The sequence below is a fragment of the Stenella coeruleoalba genome (assembly GCF_951394435.1).
Source record: "Stenella coeruleoalba genome assembly, chromosome: 3".
NCBI lineage: Eukaryota > Metazoa > Chordata > Mammalia > Artiodactyla > Delphinidae > Stenella > Stenella coeruleoalba.
The window spans coordinates 61,707,221-61,725,738 of NC_137148.1; the positions used below are offsets into that span (position 1 = coordinate 61,707,221).

An 18,518-nucleotide genomic window follows, 5' to 3' on the forward strand; every position below is an offset into this window, starting at 1 on the left:
TCCTCCATTCATCATTATACTTGTTTTTTCAAGTTATTACACATTTTTAAAAAACATCATTTTGATGGTTATATAATAATTCTTGCATGGATTTAGCATTGTTGATTTTACCATTTGACTTTAGTTTTCTATATTTTTCTCAAATAATGTTTTTATTTCTTTGTTTGGTGGGATAATGCACCAGAATGCCACTTCAAACATTTTTTTTCAAATCTATGCAAACCATAGGGTAATCCAGAACCTTTCTTCTAATAGATATCAATTGCTTATATAATAAAACACATGTATTCACATATGAATTAAATTTAATAATCAAGTCAAATAAGCTTTCTTATTTATAATTTTCTTCACCTTGACAAATACTAAGAAATATTTAATGCTATGTCTCATTTGTATGTTTAATCAAATCAAGTTTTCAGAAGATTTCCACATAAGGAAGGAACAAAAATCAATGTTGTCTAGTAAGGAGTGATTGTCTTGGGCAGTGTGGATTGGCCTGAGATGGGCAGTCACCAGGTTAGAGGGTAAGAGGATGTTCTTCATGATTCTGCCACCCAGAAGGCAGGAAGTGGGGTTTTAATCTCAGCTCTGCCTCCTAGCTGGTGGCCTGGATGCCTCCACCCTTCCTCTTGATGTACTACTTTTCTCTGTAGGTCATTCCATCATGACCTCCCTCTTCTTCTGCTTAGAAGTACATGACGTTGCACGCCTGTTGCTCAGCCTAACCCCTTCTCTCCGTTCTCCCAATATTGGCAAGGTTCTTGGTTCTGAAGTGAGGTTATTTGTTTCCTCACGTGACACAGAGCTATCTGTTCTCAGTGTCTTGCTGTGCTTCTAGTGATAATAGTTCTTTATTTAGCTTCCTCTCTATTACAGCTTTTCTCTCCCTAGGAGTTTGGCATGAGTTTCCGAGGGCTGGGTGGGAAGGCAATCAAGTGCTGCTTCTCATGCTGCATCCAGATTTGTCCTCCTTCTCAGACCTCATCCCTGTCTACTTAACAAGCCTGGTTCTCTCATTCCCTCCTCTGGGGTAGAATTCTTTCCCCACCAAGTACATTGCCTGTCAGAGGATAAAGGAAGAGTTTCTGCTCCCCAGTGGTTTCAGGGCCTCAGGCCTAGAGGTTGGCTGTCAGCATCTCCCACTGTTCTTCCCATGATGCTCCTCGGTCCTCTTAAAGTTGTGCTCTGGTGAGCCTGTCTACAGGCTACCCTGACATGTTTAGACCTGTCTGAGTTCTCAACTTCTCAACTTGAGCTAATGTTCTGGGACCCTCATTCCACTATTTAGAAATTATTGGACTTGATTATTCTTTTGTTAACACTAATTTTAAAATCTCACATCACTAAATCTCCACTGAGTTTATTTTTCAAATTCATTTGTGTACCAAACTACAATTTAATCAGGAAACTGGTCTAATACCCTTGTGAAAATGTGATTAATTTTTTTGGAACCTTGACTGACGAAGTAGATGTTTTCTGCTTTTATTTTATGTTCACTCTTCTTCCCGTGCCTTTTATGGTGAAAAGTGGGTGACAAAGCAGGCAAAAGGAAGGGAAATAATTTTTTTAAATTTTTATATAGAAATTTCATTGTTCTTAAAAAATCTTTTTAGAAACTTTTCCTACAGCTTTTATGTACTATGATAAAATGTAGCCTTTTTGGCAAAGCTTCAGAAGGTATGGTAAAAACTACTATTAAAAAAGCAAGTAATAAAAAGAGGTTAGAAAAGCTGTTAGGTGAGTGCAAATCTCATGTGAAAGAAACTACTTTCTTAGCTCCATCCATCCATCCATCCATCCATGCAGTCATTTAGTTTTCACATTATGCCAGATGCTGTGCTGTGTATCAAGGATATGAAAATGATCAAGATATGGTGTGTGCCCCAGAGAGATATATAATCTAAAGGGGGACAGAGATGTGTCAAGAGGTATTATAGACATTGTTGATGCCCCAGGTCACATTCCTTTGGCCACCTCTAACTTGAGCTGTGGTAGACAGTGCCATGTATGTTGAAGTCTTCTTTTTTGTTTTTAATTAATTAATTAATTTTTGGCTTAGTCGGGTCTTAGTTGTGGCATGTGGGATGTTTCGTTGCAGCACACAGGTTTCTCTCTAGTTGTGGCGCATGGGTTCCAGAGAGCGTGGGCCCTGTAATTGCGGCACGTAGGCTCTCTAGTTATGGCACATGGGCTCAGTTGCCCTGCGGCATGTGGGATCTTAGTTCCCCAACCAGGGATCGAACCTGCGTCCTCTGCATTGGAAGGCAGATACTTAACCACTGGGCCACCAGCGATGTCCCCATGAAGGCTTCTCACTACTAGTGTCCACTGAGTTTCTCAGCTTTACTGCCTCAGGGACCTCCCTGAAGCTACTCTCTGCCTGTGTGTGTGTGTGTGTGTGTGTGTGTGTGTGTGTGTTGGGATTGAGTCCTAATTACCCACGGTTGTAAACTGCTTAATAATTCCTCCTTTATTGGTTTTCCCTTTTTATCTGTCTCATCCTTCCCTCTTCCTCACTCTGGCTTCCTGGGAACACCACCCAAATAGACTATGCGTACTCAAGCTCCTCGTCACTTTCACCCCAGATCCTGCTTTTGGTCAAACCCAATTCTTGTATTATTAATACAAGGTAATAATATCTGTAGATGATGAAGGTATAAACAGAGTTCTCTTGTTCTACAGAGGATGGAGCAACTAATTCTCTCGGTAGGAGTTGCCAGGAAAGACTATTTGCAGGTGCCAAAGAAAGGGAGAAATTCGAAATTGATAGTTGAAAGATAAAGCTCTCCAATTTCTTTAACTATAGCTCAATATGAGATATATACTTCTGGGATGATATAATAGAGGCTACTTTGCATATCTCCTGTTATTTGCGTGACTTACACATGCCTGAGACTTTCTAGGCTTTCTGGAGGAGTGAATGATAAGGTGGAGCTAATGCCCAGTTCTCAGACTAAGTAGCTTTTAGAACTAAGAAAAGGAACAGTTCTATGCTTTGACCTTAGAAAGCAACCCTGGACCAGGGAGGATGCTTCGAGGTAGGAGAATGTCAAGATATCCAGGCTTGGTCCAGGGATAATGGTGGTGGTCAGGGATGAAAGGACAGTTTGCTTGCAACACTGTGTGGTGGCTTTCTGTTGTCTTGTTACCAAGCTCCCAGGAGAATGTGTGTCAGGTTCCATGAGAGAAGGGCTGTAAAAATTTAAAGAGAAGGTCAAATGGAAAAGTTGTGATTCATCAAATCATTGTAAAAAACCCCTAAAATTATGAGAACCTCCCTGGGGAAGGCCCATCCCCCAGGAAAACCCAGTGCTTTGCCTGAGACCTCTGGAGAGTATGAGGTCTGAGCAGGTCCATACTGGTGTTGATGGGAGGAACATTGTATTCCCTCGGCTCTAGAGCCTCTAACCATGCCAAGAGGCAGGCAGAACCATCGAAGTTCCTGAGGCCACAAATGGCGGGAAGCCAACTGTGGCAGCTGCCCCACATGAACTGGGCAGATGAAGGCAGTTATGCAGTGGGGGTTGGGTGAGAGCTCTGGTTCTCAGACTCAGAGACTATGAATATGGTTATCCACAACCCAGTCACCATTTCTCCCTGGTCATCTGGTAGCTGGACACTGGCCAAGCATGAGTTACCATGTCATATGCTTAATGAACCAACAAGACTATGCTACTTCTTTAAAAAAAACCAACATGGCCTTCTCCATTTGGGCAATATAATAAAGCCTAATGTAGAATGCAAGGACAAACAACACAAACCCCCAGCTTTAGGCCTCTATTTCTCAACATAATTCTTAAAATAATTAAAAAAAAGGGAAGTTGCAGAACAGTTGTATAATAAGGTCCAACATACATAAAAGACGTGTGTAAGAGTGTAAAGGCGTTGAAAGGGGACTGGAAGGGAGCTGCCTGTTTGTTGACAGTGGTTACCTGCAGGGAGGCACTGGGAGCTGGGCGTGGGAGGGAATGGTAAAGGGGACTTTATGTTCTGTTCTGGATTATCTGAATCCTTTACATATGATTTATGTAACCAAATAAAAAGCACACAGTTAAAAAAAATTACTTTCAGATTCACTCACTTCTCTGAATTTCCATTTTCTCATTTGTAAAATGGAAATAATAATACTTACTTCCCAAAGGTATGTTGCATATGAGAAAATGTCTGTTGAGCCTCCAGCATCTCAGTGCCTGACATATACCAGGCATTCAAGAAATTTTAGCTGTCTCTACCCTCTCTTCTCATGAGGTAAGGAAGAGAATAGCCATTTTAAATAAATCTGATTTCTTTCTTAAAATTCTCAACATTAAAGTAAAGGGAGAACCTGAAAGCAATCTTTCTTTCCTTAAAGTCCTAATCATCAGACTTGGGGTATTTCTTTCAGGAGATCAGAAAATGGGCCACACCACCGTGAACGTACCCGATCTCTTCTGATCTTGGAAGCTAAGCACGGTCGGGCCTGGTTAGTACTTGGATGGGAGAAAGTGGGTTAGATTGCTCTGATTATTTCCTCACTTATAAGAGTCCCCCTGAAAATTTATGCCTAATTTTGCAATGTAAGCATTATAAACTGTCCTTACTTTGAAGACTTTTATGAAATTGCATAGACATTAGGTCATATCAAGTATGGTTATATAATTGATGGTTCATGAAAAAACCAAAATCAGTTTTCTGAAAATGTACCTAGATAAAAATGAGTAGTCTTCTTTCTGTCTGTTCACACAAGAACAAATAGTATATCCAAAAAAGTCACAGGACTGTAATGCTTCTTTTACTATTTTACTACATTTATATGTTACTGTATATATTACTACATATTACTAATATTGCTATATTTATATATTTTACTATTACTATATAATTTACCACATATTGTAGTATACATTATATACCATACAATTTACTATATAATTTATATATTTCACTATAATACTGTTTTGCTTTTTTTTTTTGCGGTTCGCGGGCCTCTCACTGTTGTGGCCTCTCCCGTTGCGGAGCACAGGCTCTGGACGCACAGGCTCAGCGGCCATGGCTCATGGGCCCAGCCGCTCCGCGGCATGTGGGATCTTCCCGGACCGGGGCATGACCCGTGTGCCCTGCATCGGCAGGCGGACTCCCAACCACTGCGCCACCAGGGAAGCCCAGTGAAACTTTTGAGGTAAGAAATATAACTAACTTGACATTTTCTCAATACTCACCGGCTGTCAGTATAGAAAACATGGAATTCAGATTATAGCCCTTGCCCAAAGGATTCACAAATTAAATTTGTCAGACTGAGGGAGAAGCAGCATGATGGTGGGGTGAAGCATTCCCTAAGGAGAAAAAGGAACAGAGTTAGGGAGGGGTGGGTCACTGGCACAGATTAACAGAATGTTCTAGCTGTTTAAAGGACCCGAGATACCATTTAGCCATGTTCTGGGCCTTTTAGGAAGTTTCTTGGGAACAGAGCCTCCCTTACAGCTTGTTCACTGCTTTACCCCCAACACCTAAAACAATGTTCACCACTTTGTAGGTGCTCAGTAAATACTTGTTGACTGACTAGTACGGAAACTCAGGTCAGAGAGGTGAACTGATATGATCAAGGTCACTCAGCTGGTTTATGGTAGAGCTGGATCTAGCAAGTAGTTTTGACTCTTCATTCTTTGCTCTATCAAACTTAGGAGGCAGCTCCTAAAAAATGAACTACTCCAACGAATGAAGCCTCCTGTATGCTTTCTCTCTACCTTGCACATAGCATTTCTTCTTCCTATATGAAATATTACCAACCAAATATATCAATTTAATGTCTGAAATGTGAGTTGGGAGACTCGAGTTCTGTTCCTAGTTACTCCGTTCACTTCCTTTGTAACTGAGGCAAATGACTTAACCTGTTCAAACTCAGTTTCTTTTTTGGCTGTGAGAGGGGCTAAAGGTTCTTTCAATTCTCCTATCCTGTGATTCTAAATTTCATGAAAGGTTCTAATAAGCTCACCTGTGGACTGTATGTCTGAATATCCTTATATCAGTGTCCTTGAAGTGTGGTCATTGCATCACCTCTATCAGAATCACCTGGGGTCCTTTAACTATGCTGATCTGGTAATTGTTAAAAAGAATAAATTAGACACGTGGTTATTGATTTGGAGGGATTTCCATTAAGCTATGCTTCCTAACACTTTCCACCTTTATAGTAATGGTACACATAAAAAGTGATAATATTTATGTGGTGTACTGGGGTAAGAAACTTTAGACTGTCTCTGCCAATTCCCCTCTCACTGAGAAACTGTGCCACTGAGTGAGAAAAACAAGTTGCAAAAAAAGAAAAATGATCCCCTTTTTGCAAGACAATACCAAAATTCTGTATGACTATGTATAAGCATGTCTGCATGCATATGTATTATATGTTTGTATATGATTATGTGAGTTACGTTATGTGCTTGTAGATATACAGTATTATAAGAATATTGAAAGGAACATACTGGGTTGTTAACATATGGGAGAGGAAGGAGGACAAAAAATAAAAAAAAATTTTAAAAAGGTGAAAACACTAGTGTGTATGCTATGAACCCATTTATGCATTTATGTAAAGGAATATATTCATATATAAAGACATTTAAAATAGAATAAAAAATGCAGATCCATGGCCCCTACTGTAAAGCCAAATCTCAGGGACAGGAGATATGGAGAGGTGCATCATTAACAAATATTCCAAGTGGGGGCTTCCATGGTGGCACAGTGGTTGAGAATCTGCCTGCTAATGCAGAGGACACGGGTTCGAGCCCTGGTCTGGGAGGATCCCACATGCCACGGAGCAGCTAGGCCCGTGAGCCACAACTACTGAGCCTGCGCGTCTGGAGCCTGTGCTCCGCAACAAGAGAGGCTGCGATAGTAAGAGGCCTGCGCACCGCGATGAAGAGTGGCCCCCACTTGCCACAACTAGAGAAAGCCCTCGCACAGAAACGAAGACCCAACACAGCAAAAATAAATTAATTAATTCATAAACTCCTACCCACAACCTCTTCTTTAAAAAAAAATAAATTCCAAGTGATTCTGTAACAATGAAATCTGTAAATCTTTGCATTAAGTGCTAATATCATTAGCTGTAAACACAGCTTCCTTGGAAATTTCCATCCTGCAATGCAGGCTCAGCTGATCTTCATTGTCTTGGAACATAGTAGATGCATAATAAATAGCTGCTGATTATTTGAGTCATTTGGAGGACAGGTGGAGGGAGTGAGGGCCAAAGTGGTGGGAGAAGTCGATCAGCTGGGCAAGGTCAAGCTCAGGAGCCATGAGGTAAAACACATAAGAACAATGGACTGGGCTCCCTTGGCATTTTCAAACATTCAACAGGATTTGTTAGGCACTATATACATGCACGGCACTTTTCTCTATCTCATTTCATTTAATTCTAAAATAACCCTTTACAAACTCAGAGAGGTGACGTGGGTAGCACAAGTAGTATCAGAATTGGGATTTGAACCCCCCGCATATTTTGAGCACTCAGCTATAAACTAGACTCCTGACAGCTGCTGAGGATAGGAGGGCAAGCACAATAGACGGTTTGCTCTTTTTCATGTCCACAATCTTGCAGCTCGGCCACGATCATTCCAGTCTGTTGTCGATTATTAGTTGACAGTCCTAGTCGGCTGCCTAGAAGCAGCTTCTTTGTCATATATCCCAACCTGGATCCCGCCAAAGAGAGATTACAGCAGATGTGCTTTTTTGTCTATCGTCACTAGCTAGTGTTTTCACAGTGGGGAGAAACTATTTCCCAGATGATTTTGAATAGTGCAAGAAGACCAAGAAGACTAACTCTAGTTCCTTCCAATTCTTGGGCACCTATCAAGGGAAAATAATTCTGGCTTTTTATAGCTTTATCTGCTAAGTGTTTTGCTGTTAGAGCAAAAGGAAGGTGAGAAGTGGGGAAAGAGATGCCCCCTCATTAAGTTCAAGGGTGGGGCAACGAATGGTACAAATAAATTCCACACACATACTCATTTTTTGGTAATCTCTGGTGTTGGGTAGTGGATAGGAAAAAATCAGAAGTGTATATTTTGCGCCTGAATGCTTGAAAGAAAACAAAAACGGCATCTTTTTGTCACCCACTAACATTAACTTAAGGGTCTTGATCTTTGGACCTGTGCCACCCCGCGATCATTTCTGGAGAAGTAGCCATTTTGCAGATTCTGGAGAACGGTACCAAGGGCCGGACCCTGGTACTGAATCTCTCTTTCCCAAACGTCTGCGGAGCCGGTCCGGATCGGTAGCACCACGGCTGGTCTCCGTGATTTAGCAACAACATAGAGTCGGAAAAAACCGGAAGACGGGAGGCAGGGATTTCCAGGTGGAATCAGGGGTGTGCGAAATTCATTAGTGAGGACAAGGCCCCACCGGGCATTATCTGTGGTTACAGGTGCGGAGCTTCTCTAGGTCTCCGCGCCTCTGAGCCCAGTTAAGCTGCCACTCCTTCCCCAGGTGTGCAGCCTGCGTCCCAAGCAGCCTTCCCAACCTGGGGAAGTGGTCTCAGTGTACGTCTTTCTTGCCAACAAAGTGCCACCTCTCCCGTAACTCATGCTTGGCCACACGGCGCCGATTTTAAATCGATAACACAACCAAGTCCAGCCGGACGCTCCGCTCATCCAAATGCGCTTAACACAGAACACCTCCGCGCTTCTTCCACTGTTCCCAGCTTCCTTCGCCCCTAGTTCCTACTCGGTCGTACTTAAAGCCCGGAGTGCTGGAGTGCGGCTCGGAGGAACGGGATGGCGAACTAGGAGCGGCGCCGGCGTCCGGCAGCCCGTCGCACCGGGCATGCTCAGTGGCACGGCCGGCTGGGTGGCCTCGCGAGCTGCACCCGGATCTGCTCGGCGGCGGCGGCGGCGGCTGCGGCGGCGACGTGAGCGCGCAGGGGGGCGGCGGCCTCGCCTCCTCTCTGTCTCTCTCTGCGCCTGGGTCGGGTGGGTGACGCCGAGCGCGAGATGTCGGATTTTGATAGTAACCCGTTTGCAGACCCGGATCTCAACAACCCTTTCAAGGTGAGCGTCGTCCCCAGCATCTCCCGCCACCGTGACGCGTCGTTGTTTGTTTAAACCGACAAGTTCCTTCGCGCCCGCCACTCGGCCCCCTTCAGCCCCTTAAGACAGGGGCTCGGGGCCGCCGCACCCCTCGGCGGGGTCGCGCTCCGGCCCACGCGTCACTCGTTTTGGGGTCGGAGTGGAACCTACCGAGCTCCCCATACGGCCGGCCCTCCCCGCGTCCCCGACTGGAGAGGGTCGTGCCCTGGCTCGGGAGCGAGGGTTCCCGGGGCTTCGGGGTTCCCGGCCCGCCTCTCGGGAGCGGGGAGAGTGAGAGCCTAGAGCAGGTGGAGTTGTCACCTGTCAGGTAAGTGTGGCTGGCCGGGCAGGGGCGGGGGCCGGGACGCGGCGGAGGGGGGCTCACCCTTGGGAGGGGTTGTCATGGGGACCCGAGGCGGCGCTGAGAGGAGCTGCGTGGGTGATGGCAGAGATGTGGAGGAGAGGTGAGGGCACCGAGTACGCTGCAATTAAAAATAAAAGGTTTTTGTTTTTAATTTTTAAACTTGCGTTGCGCCCAGGTGCCACCAGCGGCGCTGCCACCCCTCCTCCCCACCATTTGCCTGAGGTTGAGGGTACTGATAACAAAGCGTAAGTTAAATATAAATAAACACACCTGGAAACAATAGTGCACGTGGACGATCATCTTCCTTCCTAACCGCTCTTAGTAAGGTAAACGACGGGATATTTTCCAAGCTCCTTGTGCGTCAGCTGTTCTCTGGGCTGTATGAGGATACCATTTCCCACATGAGCTGCTTTCTTTCTTGGAGTATACCTTTTGGATCCCAGCTTCGAGAGGGCTTGGCATAGAAACCGGCAAAGGAAGACGACTAAGGTGTTCATTATCTGCGCCTAAGTTAATGCAACGTCTATATAAATACCTTAAAAAGTACCACTCCAGGTTTCTTAATGAGTGCTGTTGTTTAGCACGTGTAATTTGTTTCTGTTGCTCGAAGTTGGTTAATTTCTCCTGGTTAGGTACAATAGTAACTTTAATTTGTGGTCCTACAAGGGTCACTTCTGGCTTGTTGAATTTACATCTCTTCTTTTACTCCTGGTTTTATCTCTTATTAAGAATTCTAGAAAAGGAAAAACATCCCTCTTCTGATCGTTTGCCTGTTAATTTCATGGAGGATTATCTTAAGTAAATAATTCTGATTATTATTGACAGCTTGACTCACTGTAGAAATGTAGAATAGACTCAGTCAGCTATTCCTTTGCCTCTAATAGCACTTAAGAAAATTCTCTACACCTGGCCTGAAACTTTTAGGTTTTAAAGATGATATGGTTATACTTTGAGTAGAATTTTTTCCCCCCAGAAGTTTAGTATTCCATCATCCCATGTTGTGGAAAATCGGATTATTCTTAAATCATAAACATTCTAAAGAGACATCTCATCACTTGCCAAACGGGTATTATTTTAGAATATTTTGAGGTTATAACATTAAGAACCTGTTAGCTCTTCCTAATTCAAATAATTCATTGGTGCTGTTTATTCAGCATCTGACAGTTTGGCTGTTTTCTGTCATTCCATTTCCTGGCTTAATTTACGTAGCTAGTTCTCTTGTTAGGGCGAGACATTGTCGGCTTCTTAGCCCAGACTGCTTTTTTGTGACAAGTAATGTTGCCATGACACTTTCCTCTTCTGCTGTACAGAAGGTTGCTGTAATAATTCTAAACCCAAAAGTAGCTTTAAATACTCATTGTGGCATAAAATTATAAACTTTTTTGTTCTTTATAAGTGGGTGCATTCAGAGGACAGTGATTATTTAGGTTCATAAAATGCCTCAAAGGATGGATAATTTAGGCCTAAAGAAGACTTGGTTGTACACGTTTCTGTTTATGATCTTTCCCTATTTTCAGTGACTGTCAGAGCATTGTGTATCTGACCTTTGATTTTTCTACTTAAATTCAGCTGCCCTTCCTCCTCTCAAAGTAAAGCTTTACATTTATAGCATATTCTTTCTTCTTTCTACTGTTGGTTTCCTTCTATGTAAATGTGATTCTTGAAATAGCATTTCTGGTCCTCTCTACTTACATATAAAAAGTTCTCAGGTGCATCTTTGTGTTACCTTATCGTCATCTTTCTTCTCAAATCTGCTCTTATTTTCAATATTTGAAATATTTCAGTATTCAAAAATAAAGTTTGTATTTTCAAAATATATATTTCACATTTGGCAACCATCCTAATTTCTACTTAATTAAGAACTATTTGATTTCCGTTGCTAACTTGCCCATTGTCTTACATCGAGGCGTAGGTAGTGCAGAATTGGCATTGGAATTTAGGTCACCTGATTCCTAGTCAGTTGCTGATGGCACTATATATTCTCCGTTTGCATTTCTTTCACCAAAAGTCTTGTCTTGTGGTTGGAGCTTGGACTTGAGGCTCTCATGTAGTATTTAAAAGTTTTGGCTCAAGAGTTAAAACAAACAAACAAACAAAAAACCCAAAACTGCATTTAATCTTGGCTTTGTCACTGACCAGCTGTGAAACCTTGGAAAGTTACTTAGCTTCTCTATACCTTTAGTTTACTATTATGTAGAATAGAATAATATCAATAGTACCTTCTCCATAGGATTGTTAATAGGATTAGGTGAACATACATTTAGTGTGTTATCAGTGCTCAATGCATGGTGCCTTTAATTAGATAATAATAGGTAGTATTAATAGGAATTCAAGGAACTGTATTTAATTATAGTTGATGATATTATTCTTAGCTTATTAATTTGGTGAAGTTCATGTTACCTTTGAATCTTCTAGAGTGCTAATAGTAGCTGTTTGGAGGGTCATAGTTGAGGAATCAAGGCTAAAAATAATTAAGTGGTTTGCCCTAGGTCACCCTACTAAGAGTAGACCCAGGTTGTCTGAATCCTAGTGCTTTGTCACTTCACATGCTTCCTCCCTAATAAAAGAACTCTATATTAAAATTGAGCAACTGTCCATTTTATTTTGGCCTCAAACATTAATTCTCTATTGAAATAATCTACTTAAATTGGAGTACAATTCAGTGTTCTTATTTATCTTTTTAGTTGCAGTAATATCAGTGGTATCTTTAGTTGCAGTAATATCAGTGGTATCCTAACAGTTTAGTTGAAGTTGAAAATTGAAAACTTTGTCTTAAAAAGAGACCCATGGGCTTCCCTGGTGGTACAGTGGTTACGAATCCACCTGCCAATGCAGGGGACACGGGTTCAAGCCCTGGTCTGGGAAGATCCCGCATGCCGCGGAGCAACTAAGCCTGTGCACCACAACTACTGAGACTGTGCCCTAGAGCCCGCAAGCCACAACTACTGAAGCCCGCAGGCCTAGAGTCCATGCTCTGCAACAAGAGAAGCCACCGCAATGAGAGGCCCCCGCTCGCTGCAACTAGAGAAAGCCCGCACGCAGCGACAAAGACCCAACGCAGCCAAAAAAAAAAAAAAAGAGACCCATAATTCAAGGATGTTACCCGTTTTGTTTTCATTTACAATAAAGTGGATGCCACTCTTCCCTTAGCCATTTAAAATTTTAAGACTGGAGATTGGATAGCAACAGGAAAGGATTTTTTCTTTATCTTTCAGCATTAATCTGGAACATAGCGGTAGTAATTTATGGTCTGTGGTATTTTATGTTCATGTGAACTGCATGAGTTCCCACTGTCTTTTCCTCAGGTTGATATTTTTAAAAAGAGTCCATTGAGCTGCTGATTATATTTTATCAAATTAAGATGCATCATTATTTTATTTACCTCTGTTTCAGTTACCTATTGCTGTGTAACAAATACATGCAAAATCCGCAGATATGGAGGCCGACTGCATTACACCAGTTTATATAAGGGACTTGAGCATCTGAGGATTTTGGTATCCAAGGGGGCTCCTGGAACCAATACCCTGCTTATAGCAAGGGACGATTGACTGTAATCCCAAAATGTAGTGGCTTGAAACAAAAATTACTTGCTCAGTATTTTGTTATTTGAGCTACATTTAGCTGGACAGTTTGTTTTTAAATGTTATTGTCTAGAGTCACTCATGTGGCTTCAGTCATCCAGCAGCTTGACTAGAGTGGGATGGTTTAAGATGTCCTCGCTCAACTACCTGCCAGTTACCTGGGGCTGTCAGTGGGGGCAGCGATTGGTGCTCTTTCATGTGGTCTTTCCTAGGAATAGCCTGGGCTTTTTACGTGGTGGTAGTAGTGTTCCAAGAAGATGAGTGAAAGCCACAAGGCTTCTTGAGTCAGTTCGCTTCCACTACATTCTTTTAGTCGAAACAAGCCACAAAACCAGCCCAGCTTCAGAAAAGGAGTGGGAGGATTAGACTTCACATCTTGATGAAAGGAACTCTGTCCCTCTTGATATAGACCTAGGAACTGAAAAGATAAACCCAGTGTAAAATGGTGAGACAGGTACAGGATAACCTCAATAGAACTCCCATCAAATGGAGGAGTGGGAGGCATGTAGCAGTCGCTGGTACAAACAGCAGGTCTGAAATCCAGCCAGGCTCATTAGTCAGGGTCCCCTACTTTGGGGGCAATGAGAGTTCTTTGATTAGGGCCCAGTTCTACTACCTTGGAAGTCTTTTTCTAATCTTATTTTCTTCTGCTTTTGGCTCTACCCTCTGAGAAGTCCTTCTCTTCTGTAAATTACTCCAGTTTGTAACTGGAGTAGTATTTTCAGTCTGCTTCCTTCCCATTGAAAATTGGGAGCCCAGAAACCTCTTTTCAATTTGAAATATCTCTGTTTCTTTTAGTCCAGGCTGGTACAACTCTCTTAACAATTTGTTAATCTTATATAGATTCAAACTATCGCTTAAAACACATCTGTAATTCTCTTTGAGACGGTCTTCTTTATTTAGGGTATAGTGTCAGGGTGCTATGGATCGACGCTCTTTTTTTTTTTTTTTTTGCGGTACGCGGGCCTCTTACTGCTGTGGCCTCTCCCGTTGCGGAGCACAGGCTCCGGACGCGCAGGCTCAGCGGCCATGGCTCACGGGCCCAGCCGCTCCGCGGCATGTGGGATCTTCCCGGACCGGGGCACGAACCCGTGTCCCCTGCATCGGCAGGCAGACTCTCAACCACTGCGCCACCAGGGAAGCCCTGGATCAACGCTCTTAAGATATGTGAAAACCTTTTGTCTAGATTGAGTATCTCCTACGGCAGTGTAAGCTCCCAGGCAGGTACAATGGGAGGCTGCTAGTGTGGGTGGGGTACCTCTCACAAATGCTGAAAGACAAAACTAGTGTTTGAGCATGTTTTATTTTGGTCCTTGGCTTTTACAATAATTGTAAAAGAAATGATGGTGAGTGTGAAAATTTTGAATGTAAACTGTTCTTTTGCTGATGTTGCCCCCCACCCCGTCCCCGCAACCAGAAAGGTTTTTTGGAGTGCAGTTAATATTTACTAGTGTCGAATGCAGATCCAGGAAACTTACTGGATATTTTCTTAATATGAATCACAGTGTTATGTAGTTCCTGAAAATATATATTGGATTAATGAAGTTAGTGACCAGTTCTTAAAAATGAATCTACAATATTCTGTTCTTGTCCATCCAGTGAATATTGTCTTCAGTTCCCAGTGCGTATTTGAAGACTGGTTTGAACAAGATAGGTTGTTCCCAAGAAGAAGACAGAATGACCATGGGTCTGGAATCAAGTCCTAGGAAAATTAAGTTTACTCAATGGGTTTAGTCTACAGAAGGCTAAAGCGAAGTTTGAGATATACAGATGCTTGAAGGGTTCTTAGTTGGTTGAATGAATAAATGTGTTCTTGCTTCAGGAAAAAAAGGCCAATTGGCAGAGTTTATATGAAAATAGATTTTGTCCTAACATAAAGATTTAAAAAAATCTATTAGAATAGCCTGATAATGCTCTTTTGGTATGGAGTTCCCCAGCACTTGAAGGAATTCAAACAGAATTTCAATGACCTATCACAGATGCTAAGGCAAGAGATTTGTGTCTCAAGTTCTTTTTCTACTTTAAAACTCTCTAATTGTTACATTTTTGTACCCTTATGGACCGTTTTGTGAATGCGTAAATTCTCTCATGTTTTAATCTACTGGATATTGGAATTGAGTCTGATCATCTCAAGAGAAGAGGGTTTATGTTCTAGGATGCTATGCTCTGAGCCCCAGCATCTACTGAGGGAGCAGCCTGAAGTGATTACTTACACATAGGTGATCATGTCCTTTACTGTGTGATACTTGCCATGCTGGTCTTAGCTGACTGATCTTATCAAGCAGAAGCCAATCTTTGAGCTGATCAGGAGCAGATAAGATCGCTTGGTCCAAAAACTTTGCCCCAACGAGAACAGTGATAGTTAACTGAGCTATCTTTCTCAGGAGCTATCTTTCTCTGTGAGAGCACAGAGAAAAAGTCAGGTAGTTGTAGCGGGAATAACCACGGAAAGACATGAGGAAAGAGCCAAATTATCTATCATGCAAATCATGAAGCACTAGAGTAGGAATCGTCTGACCAGGGCTTCTGGTCATTTTATAGAATTCCAGTCCCTTATTCGAGCTGCTCTTGCACTACAAGAGATATTGCCATGTTTTGAAGAATTCCAGCCTCTGTGAAACCTGGCATCCTTCTTTCTGTGTGCAGAGTCTGTTTCTTTCAACCAGAATTGCCTAAAGGTAAATGCAAAGCAATATCTTCTTGCCCAAATAGTGATAGAATCAAACCTGTAGGGACTTCCCTGGTGGCGCAGTGGTTAAGAATCTGCCTGCCAATGCTGGGGATATGGGTTCGATCTGTGGTCGGGGAAGATCCCACATGCCGTGAAGCAACTACGTCCATGCACCACAACTACTGAGCCTGCGCTCTAGAGCCCACGAGCCACAACTGCTGAAGCCCGCGCGCCTAGAGCCCGTGCTCCACAACAAGAGAAGCCACCGCACTGAGAAGCCTGTGCAACAAAGAGAAAGCTGCGCGCAGCAATGAAGACCCAATGCAGTCAAAAAAAAAAAAAGAATCAGACCTGTATTTAGGGACTTCCCTGGTTGTGCAGTGGTTAAGAATCCACCTGCCAATGCAGGGGACATGAGTTTGAGCCCTGGTCTGGGAAGATCCCACATACCACAGTGCAACTAAGTCTGGGCACCACAACTCCTGACCCTGTGCTCTAGAGCCTGCGAGCCACAACTACTGAGTCCATGTGCTACAACTACTGAAGTCTGCGTGCCTAGAGCCTGTGCTCCACATCAAAGACAAGCTGCCATGAGAAGCCTGTGCACCACAACGAAGAGTAGCCCTGCTCACAGCAACTAGAGAAGGCCTGCGTGCAGCAACGAAGACCCAACGCAGCCAAAAATAAATAAATTTATGAAAAAAGAAAAAGACCTGTATTTAGACCGAATGCAGATAAAAATGATAGAAGAGGTCTACGTGATATAATTAAAGTTGTACTTAGTTTTTGGTGGTAATGAAAGTGCAAACGCTATGGGATGTTTTTAAGTCACAAGAAGGAAATTTCCCAACTTTTAATAGGTATGGGCATAAAAGACGGTGTGGAGGTTGTTTGGATTTGACTTTGTACCAAGTGTCTTCCCTGTGCAAGAAATGCCACAAGAAATCCTTGTAAGTGTGCATGCAGATAGCAATCTCAATAATCTCCTCCCTGGCGTTTGGCATGGGGTGCTTATAAGAATTAGTAATGCCAGTTCATCAGTTGATGGACATTTGGGTTGTTTCCACCTTTTGACTATTATGAATAATGGTGCTATAAACATCTGTATACAAGTTTTTGTTTGAACACTTGTTTTCATTTCTGTTGGGTATATACCTAGGAGTAACATCTCTGGGTCTTCTGGTAACAATGTCGAATCATTTGAGGAACTGCCAGACAGTTTTCCAAAGTGGCTGCACCATTTTATATTCCCGCCAGCAGTGTATGAGGGTTCCGCATTCTCTACATCCTAGTCAACATTTGTTGTTACCTGTTAATAATTGTAGCCATCCTAGTGAGTGTGAAGTATCTAATTTTGGTTTTGATTTGCATTCCCCTGATGACTGTATGATGTCGAACATATTTTATGTGCTTATTGGCCATTTGTATGTCATCTTTGGAGAAATGTCTATTCAGATCCTTTGCCCATTTTAAAATTCGGTTATTTGTCTTTTTAGTATTGAGTTATAAATGATTTTTTAAAATATATTTTGGATATAAGTCCTTTATCCAGATATACGATTTACAAATATTTGCTCCCATTTTGTCGATTACTTTTTTACTTTCTTGTTGATGTCCTTTGAAGCACAAAAGTTCTAAATTCTGATTAAGGTCAAATTATCTATATTTAGTGGCTTTTGTTTTGATATTATATCCAAGAATCCTTTGCCAAACCTGAGGTAATGAACATTTATCCCTGTGTTTTCTTCCAAGAGCTTTATAGTTTTAGCTCTTAATTTTAGCTTTATGATTCATTTTGAGTTAATTTTTGTATAGGGTGTGAAGTAAGGTCGAACTTCATTCTTTTGAATGTGGATATCCAGTTGTTCCAACACCATTTGTTGAACAGACTGTTCTTTCTCCTTTGAATGGTCTTGGCACCCTCGTTGAAAAATCTCTATTCTTAATCTGTGTTCTTGCAAAAGAAATGAAATATTTTAGTTTAAAAAGCCCTTCATATTTCATGCAAAATGGCACCCAAATACCTGCTGAAGTCCCTAGAGTATATATATTAGCTCTCCCAGCTTCCCAAATTGCCAGAGCTAGTGTTGCAACTCCTTCTAATCTCTGCTTGTTTCAAAACTTAAAAAAAAAAAAGTGTAATAGTGGGTTTTATACTTGTTTTTAGAATGTAATTCTAAATACATCAATATTACCAACTTGATACTTTTCCTTTTCTTTAAAAGAGACACTTCTATTTATTTTACAGAGTACAGATGAATTAGTGAATTTTTTTTTGCATGTCAGCAGAACTGTTGGAACCTCTTAAAAGAATAAAGCAAATAAGTGTATATTATAAAGTGTAGTGCATTTTGAGTATTGGTGAGATCAGACTAGGAAGAAAGGATTTGTGATAGGTATGCATTATAATTCTAAATTGATTGTTAATAGAAGAAAAATCAGACATTTGAATGCAAGTGATTTAGTATATGTAGCTAGTAAAGATTTTTTCTTATCAAACACAACCAAAACAATGCACATCATAGAAAAAACAATATGTACACAACAAATACTGGATGTTTCCACTTTGTTCAAGAGAAATAATCAAAGGCAGAGTTGTATATATGCTACTGGCAGTCATTTTATCTGTGGGAACCCTCCAATGGTGGTTAGAATTCTCATATAGTGATGAGGAATATATGTGGAAGGTGGTAGGTGATAGGAAAAAAGCATCAAGAATATGGGCCAGTCACGGCAGGGGCTGGTGTACTAGTGTAATTTTACTACCATTTAGCAATTTTCCCGAAGCTGTTGATGCTTCTTGTGGTTGATTTAGCCAGTCTTGTGGTTTTATTTATGGCCTAGCATACCTAATTTTTGGCATCTCAAAT

General features: G+C 41.9%; 1 protein-coding gene across 2 annotated transcripts in view; it reads left to right on the top strand.

Moving 5' to 3' along the window:
• The first annotated feature begins 8,810 nt into the window (after positions 1 to 8,810).
• The window catches only part of SCAMP1 (secretory carrier membrane protein 1), a 105,525-nt gene continuing 95,817 nt past the window's right edge, over positions 8,811 to 18,518 (top strand). For both annotated transcript variants that reach the window (XM_079918098.1, XM_079918099.1), the window contains exon 1: positions 8,811 to 9,014. In XM_079918098.1, coding sequence (XP_079774224.1) covers positions 8,958 to 9,014 — 57 coding nt within the window. In that variant the 5' untranslated portion in view covers positions 8,811 to 8,957. The remainder of the gene's footprint in view (positions 9,015 to 18,518) is intronic.